Source organism: Corylus avellana, chromosome ca5 (assembly GCF_901000735.1).
Source record: "Corylus avellana chromosome ca5, CavTom2PMs-1.0".
Classification (NCBI taxonomy): Eukaryota; Viridiplantae; Streptophyta; class Magnoliopsida; order Fagales; family Betulaceae; genus Corylus; species Corylus avellana.
In genome coordinates, this window is record NC_081545.1 from 26794690 (window position 1) to 26813935 (window position 19246).

The following is a 19246-nucleotide window of genomic DNA, read 5'->3' on the forward strand; positions in this document are numbered from 1 at the left end:
TGGTGGAGAATTCCAATCCACGAATCCTTGCAAAGGATCTTCAACATCTTCATGTATGAACTTTTCATCAATGAACTCGGATTCCTAAAATTTGTCATCAACAAATTCCATTTCCTCCTCCACAGAATATGGATTTGGATGATGGATTTGAGGCTTGCGAATAATGGTCAAGTTGGCCTATCGCGGCATCTCCGTCTCAATCCATGCCCTTTGTCGTTGAGATTGCGCCCTATGAGCGACAGCTACATTATCTTCATCCACAAAGCATTGAGTTGTTTGATGGTGACGAACTTTAGGGACACCTTTGTTGTTAACTAGGTCATGAAGGCCTCTATTTGTTTCTGCAATATCTCCACATCATCCTTCATAAGTTGCCAATGAATCGCCGATTGATTCATCATCTCCGCCGCCTCCCTAGGCACCCTCTTTTTTCGGACTTTTATATCTTTTCTTTTTGGGTGTCGAGCTTGACGCCTGCGTCCCGTGATATAGCATGGGCTTGTGCCGTTGAAAATTCCTTCTGCACTCCGCACCCCGCATAAAGATTTACAGGTTCACCCTCAACGATAAATTTGTTTTCTGCCCCGCATATCGTGGCCTTGGTTGACGACGACGAACGCTTGGACCATCTATGTCAGCCAAATGATCAGTAGGGACCCCGTGTTGGGTGTGTGCACGCCCCTTCTTCCAAATGGTTAGACCACCAAACCTCTCCTCCATATGCCGCAAATGAATCGCCGGCTGCTCCTTACGTGCTGCCTCCGTGCGCACTTGCACTTCATTCATGTCTGCAAAACAGTTGCTCCCCCCCATCCATGGAAAGTAATTGAGCTCTGATACCAAATGATGCAGCACGATTTAGTGGGCTGCAGCGAAGAACATCAATAAGCGCGGATAAATACTTATAGATCTTGATTCTATTAATGATCTAAGAAATCTTCTTGACAAAAGCTAGATACTCTCTAGGTTTTGAAAGAAACGAAAGAAGAATGCTAAACTCTGAGGTTTCTTATTCAACAAAATCAATAGTCAACATAAACCCTTCTTCTCTGGAGGCTATAAGCATATATTTATAGTCCAAAACCCTAAACCTAATAAAATACGACATAAATACCCCTAAAACCCTAAACCTAATAAAATAACGAAATAAAGACTCCTAAAACCCTAACCCTAATAAAATAACAACATAAAGTCGGTTTAGAAAATAAAACAAACCGATGGCTATGCAATCTGCATCAGCGACTTTTGGCTAGCTAACACCTATAGCGAATTCTGGCACCGGCTACAATCGGAAGTCAATTCTGGCACCGGCTATAGTCGAAAGCCGATTCTGGCAAACTCTAACAACAATTAAGAATGAATTATAAGAGAGTGTTTGCAAGGAGACTCTTAAACTCGAAAAACGAACTATGAGAAAGTGTTAGCTCTTTTGTGTACCGCTTCGTGTAGCCCTTAGAGATGCCCGAATCCTTTTTGGTTCCATTGCGTATTGTTTGTTTTCATTACCATCTATATATTGCCTTTTTCTGTTTGGGTTTTGTTGTTGGGAAGCTCACCCTATTTCGTTTGGTTTCTTCATCGTAACACTTGTCCCATTATTGAATTTAAAAAAAAAAAAAAATAATAAAAAATAAAAAAATAAAAAAATAAAAAAAAAAAGACGATTGGGTGAATCATGATTTTGACCCCATTTTCCAATCCATGGATTTGGAAGGTTCTTCCATGGTGATCAAGATTATTGGGATGGTAAATTTTGCTTTGATTATTTAGAATCTGATTTTTTATTTCATGGTTCTTTCTTTCTTGAATTTTGTTGATGAGTAAAAGAAAAATGATGGTATTTTCAATTTTCATATCACTCAATTTTATTGTTCAAAGTTAATGTGTTACCTTTTAATGGAGGTCACAAAAAACTTAATTTGTACCAAATCTCTGTCAAAACTATTCTCGTGGAGGATTAGATAGATACGAGGCTTAGATACATGACGTGGAAAATCCTACATGCTTTTTTAAAAAAAATATATATAAAGTCAATAATTAAATAAGACACGTGTAATTACTGTGCTTTGAATATCCATGTGAATTACATTACCAAAGTTCCATTAATGATTGCGAGTGAAAGCAAGAACATTTGCGATAATGCTATATATATTCTGGGCTGGCAAAACAGGTACCTGACACAATCCGATTACGACCCGCGGATACCCGTTATACGATTAGCCTATACGCGAACACGACCCATTTAGCTAAACAGGTAACCGGGTCTGACACGATTATGACACAAAAATAGCCGGGTAACCCGACACGACCCGTTCTTTTAACAGGTAACCCGACCTAACCCGCTAAAAACCCTAAACCCTAAATTTTTTTATTAAAAAAAATAAATAAATAAATAAATAATTGTAATAATAATACATGAATACCAATACAATTGTTAATAAAAACATTCACAAAATTAGCAATTTTCAACTCTACATATTAGAATATTAGATAGTCCATTTCCATAATTCCATGTAATGCAATAATAAAGGAGACTCCTTTGCTATGATGACCAGTCTAGATGTTATATATATATATATAATGGTGTATATATGAAATGAATATGGATCAAATTAGATTTCCCACCACATTTCCATCATAGAAATAAAGAAAAAGATAATAATAATAATAATAATAATAATAAAGCTAACAAAAACAAAATAAGAAACAAAACTCAAAACTCAAAACTCAAAACTACATCATCATTAGATTCATTACAAATTAGGTTCTCATGAGCCATTATGCCCGGTGTTGTCCACTTGAAGTCTTAAAGGATTCATGATCCATCCCATATAATCAAATATATGAATTATGAAACACTACAAATATGCTCATTTTTTCAAATTTTTTTTTTTTTTTTAAACTGGGTATGGTGGGTACCCGTTAGACCCAGTTACTGTTCGGGTCTGGCGGGTACCCATCAGACCCAGTTAGTACCCACCAGACCCGAACAGTAACCGGGTCTAACAGGTACCTGCCAGACCCAAACAGTAATCTGGTCTGGCGGGTCGACCCGCCAGACACTAAATTAACCGGGTCTTAAACGGGTAGATCCGATTAAAACCGGAACCCGATAAGGTCAAACCCAATACCTATTTTTTCGTGTTGTTTTCGTGTCGGGTTCGCGGGTCGTGTCAAAATTGTCAGCCCTATGTATGCATCATTCTATGTAGGCAGCAGCTGCTATAATCAATATGTGGTTGTTTATTCTTGTTAATTTACAGCCATAATGCATAAATAAACTCAATGTTTGACCAGTTTACTAGCATAAATATATTCATCTAGCACCAGATTGCAAAGTCAACAGACCATGGCCAGCCCCCATGACTATTTTTTTTTTCTCTCTCTTTCTCGAGAAAGACTAATTTAAAAAGAGATCAGGCAACAAATTAATTGTTATAGGAGCACCAACAAAAATGTTATAGATTTTATATGCGACCTTCTGTTGTAATTGAATTGGGATTTAAGATTCAAGTAAATTTGAATCCCACAATGGTAATCTTCGATCATGTCTAATTAGTGTAAACAATTTTGATTTTTTTTGACGCCCTTGATATCTTGTATTGACAGATCAAATTCATTGATGCCCAAATTCTAGAATGTGGGTGTTTTTATTGTTAGTTTGATTGTATTGTGAGTAGATGGGTTTAGACTTAATTGTTTGATTCATTGTTTATTCTGGTTGCATTTATAGATTTGGTTAATTGTTTACTTGGTGATCTAGCTTTAATGCTAGGGTGTGGTGTAATTTTGTTTTGTGTTAAAAAAAAAAAAAAAGGGGGAAATAAGTAAAGGAGGGCAAACTACTTGAAGTAACATATTATTCTGGAATTTGGACAACTGAAATTCTGTAAAGACAGAAGAAAAGAAAACTACAATTTTGCCCTCAAGATCAAGGAGTACAAAATACTAAGGAAGTGACGGTAAAGATAGGCTAGATAGCACTTTTATTTTGAACGTTGCATGCATGCATATATGCTTTGTAATCATGGGAGAGCTGCAGGTGACTCTGCAGCATATTGTTGCAACTTGGGATTCCAAGGATAGCATAAATCATACTCTTTGGTGCCGTAGTTTAACTGACATGCACCATCAGGTCTGATCTTCCAAAAGCAATCACTGCACCGAGGATGGTCTCTATCGAAGACGTAGATATCAAACCACTTCAATTCACTATCCTTCCACCGAAAACCACAAAAGTATAGTGAAGTCCCCCAAAAGTTTGGTTTAAAGTCGAATGAAAAGAATCCATTTGGATACTTGATTACATGGACACCAAGGTCTACGTCCCCTGATTTACAGTGAATGGTAAGATTTAAGCCGTCACCTAAATCATTGAAGACTTCGACGCGTACTCGTTTATGTTCCCCGATAGTCTGTCCTGCAACAATATTAAATCCTGTCATAGACAACAAAAGCAACATTAGTAACAACATGACATTTTTGTTGAACGAGATCATGTTGTTAATTTGTTTGTAAACTATTTATGCTTAGTGTGTGAAAATTGGTGTTCCACATGGATGTCATTTTATAGGCCAGATTAGGAGCAGTCCCTGCACGTTCTTTGAATCTTTAGCATTAATCTGGACACATGTAGTATCTGATAGGTTTGTTTTTCAATGACATAAATATCATTGCTAACTCCACCTTCTATATATTATAATTCAAAAGAGGGAAAAATAGTAAATCTTCATTGTATACATGATAAAGTATTATTATGAGTCCCTTTTCTCTTTGGGGTAAATTTTTTTAAAGAAAAAGCTGCCTTGGCCACTAGAGATAGCCATTTAATGCAGCATATATGCAGCTTATTAATTGATGTGCCCATGAGATGTGTACCTGGCCGAGGAATGCTACAATGCATTCAAGGAACCGTTTACTCACCATCTCTTCACTTGCATTTTAATTTTTTTTTTTTTTTTTTTGGTTGGTAGAATGCAAAAAAAGCATTCCTCATACCTGGCCCAAACATGCATAATACCTGGCAATTTTATGGCTACAGCTGAGATTATATAATTTCTCCAAGGATAATGCAAAATAGTGACGTCATCTATTTGGGACATTATTTAGTAATTTTAAATATTTAACCTTTGTTTTATTCTCATTATATTGGACAGATATGACCACGCCTATTATTTATTTATTTATTTTCAATAAAAGTTGATTTAAGGGCTGATAAACACGGTCATATCAATCCAAAGTGATGTGAGTTAAGTATGTAGGATTACTTTTTACCAAATCATTTATAATTTAGCGTAAATGCTCAACAAATCGATAGAAAAAGATATATAGAGTAATGCTAGAAAGTATATTTCTATTCTACAATTATCTCATAATACTGATGTAGCAGTCCAAACTAATATTTTGATCAATACTTGTTAAAAAAAATAAAAATTAAAGGTTGTTTGGAACTACCACATCAATATTATGGTATAGTTATGTGATAAAAATATGGTATATAAGATTACTTAAAAATATATTCAAGTAGACGTCTTTCGGGTCTTACAGAAGTTTTTTACTCTTTTATTTTAGCGCAAAATATTTCTACCCTAGTTTATGTTCAGTTGAGTCTTTTGGTTGATGAAGTTCACATTTATTTTCTTAGAAAATTTTGTAGAGTGCTCGTAAGGGAACTACAGCTAGCTTTTATTACAAACCCTTTACAAACTGAAGTGACTATCCATAATTGATAAAATAATTAAGCAAAAAATTTGACTTGTCAATTTAATTAGTTTGTGACCCACTAACTTATCAACCATATATATACTCTTAATCATTTCACAAATTATGGACTAGTCACATCAATTTTTATGAGAATTTTAGTAAAAGTTGTAATTCACCAAACATATTCTAATGGGAAATGCTAGACATACTACCAATTTCACTTCAATTTTTCTACAAACTTATGTAACAATTAAAAAAATGTAATCTTTAAGTTGCTAATATGGGAAAGATCATTTAAGAGCAACATAAATATGTAAAGAGCATGTTGTAAATTTTGTAGTGCTTTTGTATCATGTACATGCATGCATGTCTTGTCAGCAGAAATGCAAATCCAATTCTAGTAAGGGTGTAATGGATGAAATCTTAGCATTGATCAATAAAGTTGGATCTTGGATGCTACATAATTTATGAGGTTTATAATAGATTATAATGTTACTATTTGGAATTCATTCAATATAATGAAATACTAACAAAAATCAAGAATCCAAGCCCTATAAATAATCTACAGCAATTTTTAGTTCCTTGCTTGCAACATTTAGAGAGCTTTGGAAACAGCTTATCAACATAGGGCTTTGTCCATCATATTCAGTTCCCTCTGATGTGATCTGAACTAAGAATCTTCTCCCTCAAGTATCCTCTCTCTTGCTTTTATTGCCTGCAACATCCACATAAATCCAACTAAGTATAGGAAACTGGTTCAGTTTTAACAAGTTGAAAATAAAGTGCACAGAAGGGGAAAATTTTTTTCTTTTTTGAGCTAAAAAACCTGCTTTTGCCAATTGTTGAAACAGGTTCTGAGAGCAAGCAGAGTACGTTGGACAGTAGATCCTGTCACTAATCCATTCCAAAGGCGTTTGCCTCCTAAGTGTAAAACGAAAGCCAAGACAGCACCTATTGGAGTCCCAACCAGATAATGTGCACCAAGATTGACATAGGTTCCTATATGCTGCAACCCACTTCCTCTAGCAACTCCTGATGCATTGTAGAGAAATAAGTTTATGGTATTAGAATAAATCTTATAGACTTTAAGTGCCCACATGTCACATATATTATATTTGTATAGTGTATTATATTAATAGAGTAGTTATTAAACTAAAACTTTTAGGTAATTATGAAAGGTTGTCTCTTTTAGTGTTTCATTTAAAGTAATGTCTTTTAATAGAAGGAAGCAACTATTGATTATGGATTAGGGTCTTGATCTATCTATAAATTAGCGTGTGATTCTCCAGAGACGTCACCATATTGGAGAGTGACGTGTGACTTTCCACACGTCACCAATTGGTGACATGTGCAAAATCGGCAGGTCACCAAATCCAATTCTAGACCGGTGGATTAGTGCCCCGTGACCCATGTCACTAATGACATGTCATCATCCCATTAGTGACGTGTTTGGCCATTGACACGTCACAAATGCAAGTCACTAAAACTGATTTTTTTTTTTTTTTTTTTGTAGTGTCTATTTGTCACAACTTTAGCAAGAGAAAAAGATAGGCCAAAAACTTTATCTATCACTTCCCATTTAGACATATTGGTGAGGGTTCTAAGATTCTAAATATTCACAAACGTTTAATCTTGGTTCTTCAATTTAAGTATTTAATCAACAATGACCGGATACAATTAAGTGTTATTGTGATTCTAAACTATATATGCTTAGTGTGTGAAAATTGGTGTTCCACATGCATGTCATTTTATAGGCCATAGTACGTGCAGTCCCTGCACATTCTTTACATTTAGTATCTGATAGGTTCGTTTTTCACTGGCATATGTATCATTGCTAACTCCACTTTCTATATATTATAATTCAAAAGAGGGAAAATAGTAAATCTTCATTATATACATGATAAGGTATTATTATGAGTCCCTTTTCTCTTTGGGGTAAGCTGCTTTGGCCACTAGAGATAGCCATTTAATGCAGCATATATGCAACTTATTCATTGATGGGCCCATGATATGTGTACCTGGCCGAAACATGCATAATACCTGTCAATTTTATGGCTACAGCTGAGATGACATAATTAATTTCTCCAAGACTCCAAGGATAATGCAAAATAGTGACGTCCTCTTCTTTGGGATATTATCTAATAATTTTAAATATTCAATTTTCGTTTTATTTTCAATATTATATTGGATGGATGTGACCACACCTATTATTTATTTATTTATTTTCAATAAAAGTTTATTCAAAAGTTGATAAACGGCGTCATATCAATCTAATGTGATGTGTGTTGAGCATATAACATTATTTTGTACCAAATCATTTATTATTTAGTGTAAATGCTCAAAAAATTGACAGAAAAAGATGGAGTAATGTTAAAAAATATTTTTTTATTTTACAATTATTTCATAATACTAATGTGGCCGTCCAAACTAATATTTCGGTCAATGCTTGTTAAAAAATAAAAAATAAAATTAAGTTTGTTTGAGAATACTATATCAATATTATGAGATAATTATAATCATAATTATGAGATAAAAATATGGTATATCAAATTACTCAAAAAGATATTCCAGTAGACGCCTTTCCAGTCTTACCAAAGTTTTTTACTCTTTTGTTTTAGCGCAAAATATTTCTACCCTAGTTTATGTTCAGTTGAATCTTTTGGCTGATGAAGTTCACATTTATTTTTTTTAGAAAATTTTGTAGAGTGCTTGCAAGGGAACTCTACAGCTTTTACTACAAAAGTACAAATCCCATACAAATTAAAGTGGCTATCCATAATTGATAAAATAATTAAGCAAAAAATTTGAGTACTTGTCAATTTAATTAGTTTGTGACCCGCTAACTTGTCAACCATATATATACTCTTAATCATTTCACAAAATTATGGACTAGCCACATCAATTGTAAGAAAATTTTAGTAAAAGTTGTAATACACTAAACATATTCGAATTAAAATGCTAAAGATACTACCAATTTCACTGCAATTTTTCTACAAACTAATGTAACAATTAAAAAAAATTTAATCTTTAAGTTGCTAATATGGCAACATATATCAATATGTAAAGAGCATGTTGTAAATTTTGTAGTGCTTTTGTATTATGTACATGCATGTCTTGTCAGCAGATATGCAAATCCAGCTCTAATATAAGGGTGTAATGGGTGGACTCTTAATTAGCATTGATCAATAAAGTTGGATCTTGGATACTACATAATTTATGTTACTCTTTGGAACTCATTCGATATAAAGAAATACTAACAGAAATCAGGAATCCAAGCCCTATAAATAAATAATCTACAGCAATTTTTAGTTTGTTGCTTGCTACATTTAGAGAACTTTAATTTGGAAACAGCTAATGGACATAGGGCTTTGTCCATCATATTCAGTTCCCTCTGAGTCTGAAGTGATCTGAACTAAGAATCACCTCCCTCGAGTATCCTCTCTCTTGCTTTTATTGCCTGCAACATCCACATAAATCTAATAAGTATTAGAAAATGGTTCAGTCTAACAATTAAGTTGAAAATAAAGTGCAGAGAAGGGTGAAATTTTTTTCTTTTTTTAGCTAAAAACCTGCTTTTGCCAATTGTTGAAACAGGTTCTGAGAGCAAGCAGAGTAGCTTGGACAGTAGATCCTGTCACTAGTCCAATCCAAAGCCCTTTGCCTCCTAAGTGTAAAACGAAACCCAAGACAACACCTATTGGAGTCCCAACCAGATAATATGCACCAAGATTGACATAGGCTCCTATATGCTGCAACCCACTTCCTCTAGCAACTCCTGATGCATTAATTGTAGAAAAATAAGATTATGGTATTAGAATAAATCTTCTATAAAGAGACTTTAAGTGGCCCACATGTCACATATAGAGTTTAACTTCAATGTGAATGGGATGCAAAGGAGATTGACACATAGGAAAAATGCACAAAATTATCATACAGCCTAAAACACTAGATTTTTCCTTATTTCTTCTTCTTCCTTCCATTTCTTCTTCTCTCCCATTTCTTCCTTCCTGTCGACTACTCCTCTCCCATTTCTTCTTCTTTCTTCTTCTTCCTTCTTCTGAAACGCTAGCCTTGACCCATGGCTAGGTCACGGCAGCGGCTTGATGGTGATCCCTTTAGAATGATAAAATCCCTAAAGGGTTAACCTTCCCTTCTAAGATTTAGTTTTGAATCAAAAAATTAAGTTTTAAGGCATTAGAATCGATTTTTGAGGTTGCTTTTGAGTTTTCCAATTATTTTCCGATGGGTCTCGCGGCCCACAGAGTGGGTCTGCTGGGTTCGGCAGCCAAGGGTATTTTTTGTATTTTTTTTCACTTTGATTTGCTATGTTTGTTCTTATTTGGTTTTCTATAATTTTCTTAAATGGATGAGGTGTCACAAGGTGGTTGGTTGCTGCAAAACACCACTTTTGCAGCCCATCCGCATGGTAGGGGCTCTCCACATATATTATATTTGTATGGTGTATTATATTAATATAGTACTTATTAAACTAAAATTTTCTAGTAATTAAAATACAAATAACTATTAAGATGAAAGCTTGTCTCTTTTAGTGTTTCATTTAAACTAATGTCTTTTAACATAAGGAAGCAACTATTGATTATGGATTAGGGTCTTGATTTATCTATAAATTAATATGTTCTCCATTCGTGACAACTTTAACGTAAGAAAAAGATAAGTCAAAAACTCTATCTGTTACTTCTCATTTGGACATATTGTGAGGGTTTAAAGATTCTAAAAATTCACAAACGTTCAATCTTGATTTTTCTATTCAAGTATTTAACAATGGCCAGAGGTAGCTGTTATTGTGGTTCTCTTTTATGTTTATATGTTATTTTTCTCAACAAAATCTCTCATATGGACCTATATATGACTTCTGTATAGGCTGACACATTTATGTATGACAATAGGATTACCAGGAAAATATTCTAGAAAGAATATTAAATATTATATCTTCAATTGATAGAAGTTAATCTAAAGTTCTGCTCCAAAACACACAACTCTGTATCTCTCGTTGACAGTATCTCAAACCTCCTATATATATATGAGAGATGTGAGAATGTTACCTGAAAAAACAGCTTGTAAACTATCCATAATAATCGAGAGACAAATCCAAGGCCCCATATCTGCAACATGGTCCACAATTTCCTTCTCTTTGCTGAAGGCATTTCCCAAAACATTGCGGCAAAAGAAGAGAATCATGCTTACAGTAACCATCTCTGCAATTGATACAAGTATTATGGCCTTGACAGCCACTTTAGCTGCCTGTGGATTCCCAGCTCCCAACTCATTTGAAACCCGAGTACTACAGAATGATTAATTGATGCATTCTTTCAAGACAATTGCCCATCATGCATAGACAGATATGTGCTTTAGAAACAGGTTATAGAGCCAACCTTGCAGTGGCACCAAATGCGTATGCCACGTAGTAGTGCAAATAAGTAATTGTAAAGCTGCATAAAATGAGACATTTGAAGCATTCTGTTGAACATTTCCAAGAATACTTGAGCAGAGAAAAATAACACTTCAAAAAAAAATATAGTAGAGAAAAGAAGCATATACCATATCGAAAGAACTGAAGTCTCCGTTTTTGGATTTGGTAAAAGCCCCGAAAGCAAAATGAGACCCTCAAATGACCACCATTCAAGACTATAAAGATTGGGAGATAAAATATCAGAGACCGAAAACAGTAGCCTAAAAGCTGCGGAACATGATCCTCTCCATTTCATTTGAACTCGAAAATATTCAGTTAATTATATTTGAGGGGTACTATTTGTATCCCTCAATAATATCAAGTTAGTTATATTAAAGAGGTATTTTGTCTTTTTACTCGAGACAAAAATACTAATCCAATATAATTAACTAGATATTATCCAGTTCAAATACATGAAGAAGATCCTAATTCAAAAACTGCATACTACTAGAATAAGGAGGAAACTTTACTGTTTCGTCACTTTTGCAATTGAACCGTTAAAGTTTAAAAGGTTGCAATGTCAAATTCTCATGTTTAAAAATCTTGTAATGTCATACATCTGTTAAGATTTAACCAAGAACGCCAAAATACCCCTTTTTTATTATTAAAAAAAAGAACAATTGAAAATTTTTCTTAAATCTTAACAGTTGTATTAAGTTTTTAAAACGTAGAAACTCTGGCATTATAACTTTTAAAAGTATGATTGTAAAAGAGTGAAATTTCCCGAGAATAAAACAAAGGAAATTACCAAACCATGCCGGCAGAAGGAACAGCAAACCGAAAGAACTCCCTCATGCTGAAGAAGACATCCTTTGAGAACAGGGCACGAGTCTTTTCACAAGCAGAAGAGAACTTCATGTATAACCCAAGCAACAAGACATTCAACCAATACGAGAAACTAATGGCTAATGCTGCACCAACACTCCCTAAATTTACCTTGAAAACAAGAGCCCAACAGAGGGGTATGTGGAAACATAGAGTTGCACATGAAGTGAAGAGCATTGGGAGGATGATGCTCTGAGTCTGGAAGTAGCGAGTGAGCGGTTGAAGAATGGCGAATGAAAAGAGGACAGGGATGAGACAGAGAGAGTATTTGTACGCTATATGTGAGATTGAATGATCTTGGCCTATGAGGATTAGTAGCTTGTCGGTGAAGAGCCAGAGGAGAGATATTGGGATACAAACCAGAAGAAGAGAAATGATGGCGGTGTAAGTATAGATTCCAAGCTTTTCATATTGCTCTGCCCCGTAAGCTTGTCCACATAGAGTCTCTAAAGCACCAGCCATCCCACACTGCTTAGAACAAGTGATCACCAAATTTGAGTTAAATATTTCTCCTAAAGATTTAATTAGGAGAAATTGTACTTATCTTTAAACTACTAAGTATATTTTTAGTGGCTCCCTAAATTTTAAAATTTTGCAATGTGGGGTTCTAATCTGTCCGCCCTTTTAGTTACCTTTCTATTAGGATTTTCTCGTAAATCTTAAAATACCCAATTTATAAAATAAAGAAAATATTAAACTAAAAAAGGGGAAATGCAAAAAAAAAAAAAAAAAAAAAAAAAAAAGGTATAATCGTAATTTTAGAAATTTTATGGCATAGAACAAATAATTTACCGGATGAGGATCCCCAACAATTTTTTTAAAATTATAGATTCTCGAGTCACATAATTTAGGTTATTTTTAGGCAACGAAACGCTTGAAAAATGCTATCTATTAAAAATGTGGTATGTTATAGAGGTAACCAAAAAGAATTTTCCTTTCAAAAGGCTTCCTCTTCACTTTTGCAGAGACACTTCTATTTCATAAAATCAAAATATAATTTTTTCCCCAAAGCTTTTACAACATAGAGAACCAAAACCTAATGAAAATATACTCAATTTTCAACTTAAACATACCACAATTTTAATATGTAATATTTTTCAAGCATTTCAATGCCTAAAGACGACCAAACTTGTGTTTTTAAAAATTTACTATTTTTAAAAAATTGTAGAGAATTCTAATCATACTATAGCCATTTAAGTTGACAAAAAAATAAACAGTAAAAGGCTGTTGAAAGGGTTAAGATCAGAATTCATATTGAAATTTTTAAAAGTTTAGTGAGATATTGAAAAATGCATGCTTGTTACTTTATAGCTAGCTAGGTAACATGCACAGATCATAAGCAAGCAGTGTACGTGATGCATGTGTTTTTGAATCAACCATATGACATATATATATGAACGGGATCGGAAAAGGAAACATTAATTAAGGAGTTTACAAGGAGACTGAAGCCGGTTACAGTGGTGAAAGAGGTGGCGATACAGAGCCCGGAAAGCGAGAGCTGATCCAGGTGTCCCACCATCATCACGGAAACAACCTGTAACAGATACTGCGAAACCGTTACAGCAACCATTGGCGCCGCCACATAGCTCACCATCTTTACCTCTTTCGCAACTGCGCTCCACTTCCCACCTCCCATTTTCCTACCTTCTAACTTCTAAGACAGGCGGTGCATATATACATGCGGCTTCAAATATTGTATATCTTACTAAAACGGTGTCGATGAGCTATGGTCTCAGATCAGCTGCATGCCTCCACCTGCCGAAGCAAAAGGAAGGAAACGAAGGGATGAATTTGCCAATTTCACGGCACGTATGGATGGTGCTCACAAACAAGGCCGACAAGTGGTTGGTCTGACAGTTAAAGCTAGCGGAGAATATATAATAGACCATGAGCATATTTGAGATTGTTTTTTAGAAATATAGCTTTTAAGTTTTTTTTTTATTATTATTATTTTTTTTTTTTTTTGCTAAAACTTTATTTTTAAACTTTTACCAAATGTGTGTTTTGACCATTTTTAGCATTTTTAGACTCTTGAAAGCGCTTTTAATTATTTTTACTAAACGAGTACTTTTTTCTTCAAATAGACTTTTTGAGTGTTAAACGCACTTTTAAACCCCTCAAACACACATCCAAACAAGCCTTGCATACTCTTTCTTTGTTTTATTGATGAGAAATACTATTTAGGGCATGTTTGGGTGTATGTTTAAGGGGTATAAAAGTGTGTTTAACACTTAAAAAATCTGTTTCAAGAAAAAAAAAAAAAAAGTACATGTTTGGTAAAAAAAAAAAATTGATAACACTTTTATGGGTCTAAAAAGCCAAAAAATTGTCAAACGCATTTTTTGTTAAAAAACGTATTTTAACTTAAAAACTCTATTTCTCAAAAATAATGTCAAACAGGCTCTTAGTAAAATGTTTTATGTAGAATAGTTATATAATTGAGATGACATTACAATGAAAATTAACAAATTAGCTTTGAAAAGTATTGATAGCCCTTGAATCTCCTTAATTTGTAGATCTTCTATCTCCTCAATCATCCTTAGACAACTTATTGATTTAGAATCAAGTGACTCTCGGAGGCTATCAATAGAGGTGGTGAGAGACACATAGCTCTCACCTTCAATTGGCGTCTTGATCATGTCTTATACATTCAAAAACATCAATTTCATGACAGCAGTGGTCAATGATCTCACCCAAGAGGTTAATCCAAACAAAAAGAATCTTGCTCTAATACTAATTGAAAAATTATGTTTAAATCCCAATTAAGCACTCACCTAGAGGGGGTAAATAGGTGAAGTGCAGCAATATTGGCAATTTAAAAATTATGCAGTACAGTAAAAAAAGAAAATATCCAACTAATGAAAAGATAGATCAATCAATCACACTTCAACACACAATTTTGATGACAAAGTGGAAATTCTTTCAAGAATATCTAAAAGGTAAAACTAATTTGGGGCAGCTAAATCCAAAAAACCAATCACTAAAAAGATTTTAGTTGTACTAGCCAATCACACCTATAACTATTTGTAATGGACTAGATATGTACGTGTACCAAACAAACAACTCCATTAATTTGCCTCTTATTGTAATAGTTTCAGAACCTTTTGGGCAATTTTTCTTCTTGATCTCCTTTATCAATACACCGGTAAACTTCAATTGTTGTTGATGATGAATATGTGCTTTGATCAACTCTAAGACAATAAACAATTCAGCACACAGCATAAGTATTCTCTTGGCTCACAAATAAAAAGGCTTAGCACTCAATGAAGTAGCTCTAATGTGAATTATGCTCTAGCTCTGCTTAGCTTATTAAAAATCGTGCCTACTAAGTCCTTTTCTAGATTTGAGAGAATCAACTTTAAAACTTAAAGTCAGTTTAGGTTTCCTATGGCAGCATCCAAACAGGTAAGTGGGGCATTCGGACAATTTCAGGGTTACATGCCTTTTAACCCTTGAGCTATTCGAACATTTGTAGACGCCATTGTAGACGAGAGTTACTACTTCTCCAAATCGTCCGAATGTGTGAACACTCCAACTGTCGAAACTTTTGTTTCTTCAAAACATCTGGACATGTACCAATGAGACGAAACATATTATCTGACTAATTCATCTAAACACTTGCAAACAAAACAACAAACGGAGCCTTAACAATCTGTCCAAACATTTGGGACGAGCTTGCAAACGAAGCACTTTTCACTTAACTGAATTTCTTGAAAACTTTTTGGCTTTGTTTGGCAAGGCCTTTCTTTTTCCTTTGTTACTGTTCATTATCATTTCTCAAAAAACTCAACATCAAAACATTATAACTTTTTACACTTTTTATATCACATCATTCACTTTTTATTATTATTTAAATAAAAAAATCACGGTTACAAAACAAAATTTTTTCACTTTTCCATATTATTTTTTCACTTTTTAATACTAAACATTCTTAATTTTTTTTTTCACATCAACTACAGTGTCTAAGGAAAGGCTTTGCCAAACAAAACCGAATCAGCTCTAATTCTAAATTCAAATCTATCCTACCACAAAGTACCATTGACTAGTGAATTAACAGTAAACTCCCCATTGTCAAACAAGTTTTTTTCCCCTATTGCCTATTGGGGGTATGTCAAGCAAGTATTTTGTTCGCAAAAACAAAGATCTGGGAGGTTGTACGGGTATGTATATTTTGTTGCTACGGTCAATTACCGGCTGCCGCCACCACTACCAATTAAACGCGCAAACCGTACTTGTGTACGATGTGGGGCGGTGCCAGTGCAATCAAACTGGAAAGGTGTCTGTTAATCAAGGTTGTTGGTGACAAATGACTTGATGGAAGACAGTCTCATGAGTTGAAGCTTAGCTTGATCCAGCTGTTTTTCAATCCTACGTACGATTGACCACAACAGTTGAATGAAGCAAACAAGCTAGTCTTTTCTTTCTTATCTTTTCTTTTCTCTTGAGCGGCCAATCCACGCACACGTTTGCTCCATATCAACCTATTATTATTTCCAAAATCCATTATTTTCTTTCCATCAATCTATCGGTGAGATTACTTTTTCTTTTATCATTCAACCCCCCATCAAAATAAAATATTATTAACAACCCGGTTTTTCTTCTTGACAATGTTTGACAATTGTGAGTTTTACATTTTTCACATAAAATGTTCAAGTCATGTTCAACATAGCGTGTATATATATATATAAGATATGTGTGTGTCCATGCACGTGCGTGAGTGTGAGTATGTCGGGGCCTTCTGAAAATGAGAATGTGTTCACTGTTTTCTACTCCTAAAAACAAAGCACGCTAATTGAGGAATATTTTGTCCTCCCGTCAGGGTCGTTTCTATTCTTTATGCTCTTTTTTTTTTTTTTTTTAACATAAATGATTTTATTAAAAGAATATAGGTGATTTTTTGAAGTAATTCTATAGATGTTAATGTTATTTTCTTTTTCTAAAAGTGGTCTCTTTCAAGTCGTTTCTACTTTGACTAAACGCACGATAGCCCTTGAACACCCAGAGAAATTAACAAAGAAAAACGTGCGCCCTTTGAGCATTTTGGGCGGTGCTTTTTTGATAGAAATATTTGGATCAGGTTGAATGGGTCAAGAGCATCGATATCAACCTTTGAACTGTTTCTAATCTTTTCTGCTGCGTTCATACCTTCAGAATTCTAATTTCTTCACATTTAATATATAAAAATGATTTGTTTTCAAAGAAACCCTTTCGGTTTTGCAACACTTGATGGCATTACGTACACGTTTCTATGAATAACCATAAACTTAATTAAATTATTAATAATCTTTGTTAATTAATAAACCTAGTACCATAATTATTGATCATCATCTACTCGATCGATCTATAATTCTTCAACAAAAAAAATAAATAAATATTTTCAGTGGATCTACGTTGCATGTATAAGGTCATGCAGAAAACATGGAAATGGGCAAAATTAAAAAAAAAAAAATCCACTAACTACGATTCTACCTGCTATATATATTTTATGAAGAGAAAATGGAAATTCTAGACGGAGAATAGTCAGTGGGCCCACCTTCTATCTTCTGTAAACCGCGTTATGAAATAGGAAACCGGTCTCATTAATAGACATCAACGATTATGGGCAAGCGAAAAGATTTCAGGTGGCCCACCGGTGAAAAAATAATTTAAAATTTCGTGTGATTTCAATAAATATAATTAGATTTTTTTTTTTCTCAATCTTGTAATCTCTACAGTTTATTTTAAGAAAATATTGATTAGGATTTGATTCCTATGCACTTTAATTAAGAAAATATTAATTACATGTGATTTCCTATAAAATTATCAATCAGGCAAAACTTAAATAATTATATATTGAAAACTAGAATAGAAAAATAAAGAAAACCTAGTAAATTACAAATTAATTAGCAGCAAACATGTGGCCTGTATAAACGTGCGCATGCTCGCATTGACAGCATCTTCCCACTTACGTAAACTACTTGGAAGCTTACTTGGAAGCTCCTCTCACTGCATTCACATCAATAATTATCACATCTCCATCTCCCTCTTTATATATATATATATATATATATATATACATATACATATATTGACGATTGCTTCACACTCTTCTTGACTGTCGAAAGTTCTCTCTAGCTCTCACTAAAAAAACAATTCAGCAATCTCTCACAAAATCCACAAGGATGGAAGAAGCATGTATGCAAAATTTGAATGCTCAGAAGTATAAGGGTGTTCGCAAGCGAAAATGGGGCAAATGGGTTTCTGAAATTCGTGAGCCGGGGAAAAAAACCAGAATATGGTTAGGGAGCTACGAAGCGCCCGAAATGGCAGCCGCGGCCTACGATGTGGCAGCATTGCACCTCAGAGGACGCGGGGCGCGCCTCAACTTCCCTGAGCTACTTGACAGCATGCCGCGGCCGAAGAGCTCAAGGGCCGAGGACGTGCAGTTGGCGGCGCAAGAGGCGGCATTGCGGCTTCGAAGGCCGGGACCGGCGTCGGTAGACGAGGGAAGCTCAGGGGGTAATGTCGTACCGGTTAGGGTGGGGCTCTCGCCGAGCCAAATTCAGGCCATAAATGAGTCCCCTATGGATTCACCGAGGATGTGGATGGAGTTGGCAATGGGAGCACTTTTGTTGGAGGAGAGTGATGATATGGTTTTGTTTGATAATGATGTTGATCATTTGAGCGAGTGGGAAGAAGTGCAATATGAGTCAATTTGGGACTCCTAGGTAACATATATACATAGGACAAGAAATAATCAGTAATTATAAAAGGTAAAAACCTCAATTTCATCAAAAAAAAAGATTAAGAAAACTAACAAATAATAATTATAATATATATAATAGCTAGCTTTAAACTAATTCTTTTAACTCATTTACTCCTCTATAAGCTTATTCATTCAAGGAGGAGAATGGGGTTCAAGTTTAAGCTTCTTGATGTGCAACCTTTTAAGGTACACGCAGAATGTTTTTCTGGTTGAGAGATAAAGAGAGGGAAAATTATGAAGGGTTTGTACTCTTGAAGCATAGAGTTGGGGGAAATTCCTGTTGCTCTGGCACTCTCACATGGTACTAGAGGTTTTTCAGCTGTGGGTTCTTTTTCTTTCTTCCCCATTGCAGTCCTGTGCTACTATCTGTACGTGGAGCTGTCAAAAGAGTAATTATGCAATTTGTTTTAATATTTTTGTAAAAGAAGTGGTTTGCATTTAATGATCTATCAGAGCATTTGTACTTCATTCCATATCTGCAGATTGGCTTGTCTGCTTCAACA

General features: G+C 34.5%; 3 protein-coding genes across 3 annotated transcripts; 1 reads left to right on the forward strand and 2 right to left on the reverse strand.

The window, feature by feature from the left end:
* Positions 1-4025: 4025 nt before the first annotated feature.
* Positions 4026-5102, reverse strand: LOC132182047 (S-protein homolog 5-like). Its single transcript, XM_059595256.1, has 2 exons — positions 5021-5102; positions 4026-4438 (listed from the first exon to the last, which is right to left on the reverse strand). The coding sequence occupies exons 1-2, from the start codon at positions 5100-5102 to the stop codon at positions 4026-4028; spliced, it is 495 nt and encodes a 164-aa protein (XP_059451239.1).
* Positions 5103-6373: 1271 nt separating this feature from the next.
* LOC132182048 (protein DETOXIFICATION 14-like) lies at positions 6374-13634 on the reverse strand. Its single transcript, XM_059595257.1, has 7 exons — positions 13434-13634; positions 11922-12466; positions 11263-11349; positions 11097-11153; positions 10767-11005; positions 9273-9478; positions 6374-6418 (listed from the first exon to the last, which is right to left on the reverse strand). The coding sequence occupies exons 1-7, from the start codon at positions 13632-13634 to the stop codon at positions 6374-6376; spliced, it is 1380 nt and encodes a 459-aa protein (XP_059451240.1).
* Positions 13635-18104: 4470 nt separating this feature from the next.
* LOC132183172 (ethylene-responsive transcription factor ERF022-like) lies at positions 18105-19003 on the forward strand. The gene has a single exon (XM_059596572.1). The coding sequence runs from the start codon at positions 18160-18162 to the stop codon at positions 18703-18705; it is 546 nt and encodes a 181-aa protein (XP_059452555.1). The 5' UTR covers positions 18105-18159; the 3' UTR covers positions 18706-19003.
* Positions 19004-19246: the final 243 nt, after the last annotated feature.

What these genes read in the sequence shown, in the direction of transcription:
- LOC132182047 (XM_059595256.1), bottom strand. Translation starts at nt 5,102, where the DNA reads ATGTCCCAAATAGATGACGTCACTATTTTGCATTATCCTTGGAGAAAT. An exon ending in TGTAGCCATAAAATTGCCAG is followed by an intron (nt 4,439 to 5,020) that starts GTATTATGCATG and finishes TGTCTATGACAG; the next exon opens with GATTTAATATTGTTGCAGGA.
- LOC132182048 (XM_059595257.1), bottom strand. Translation starts at nt 13,634, where the DNA reads ATGGGAGGTGGGAAGTGGAGCGCAGTTGCGAAAGAGGTAAAGATGGTG. An exon ending in ACTTCAGTTCTTTCGATATG is followed by an intron (nt 11,154 to 11,262) that starts GTATATGCTTCT and finishes CATTTTATGCAG; the next exon opens with CTTTACAATTACTTATTTGC. An exon ending in TTTACAAGCTGTTTTTTCAG is followed by an intron (nt 9,479 to 10,766) that starts GTAACATTCTCA and finishes TTAATGCATCAG; the next exon opens with GAGTTGCTAGAGGAAGTGGG.
- LOC132183172 (XM_059596572.1), top strand. Translation starts at nt 18,160, where the DNA reads ATGGAAGAAGCATGTATGCAAAATTTGAATGCTCAGAAGTATAAGGGT.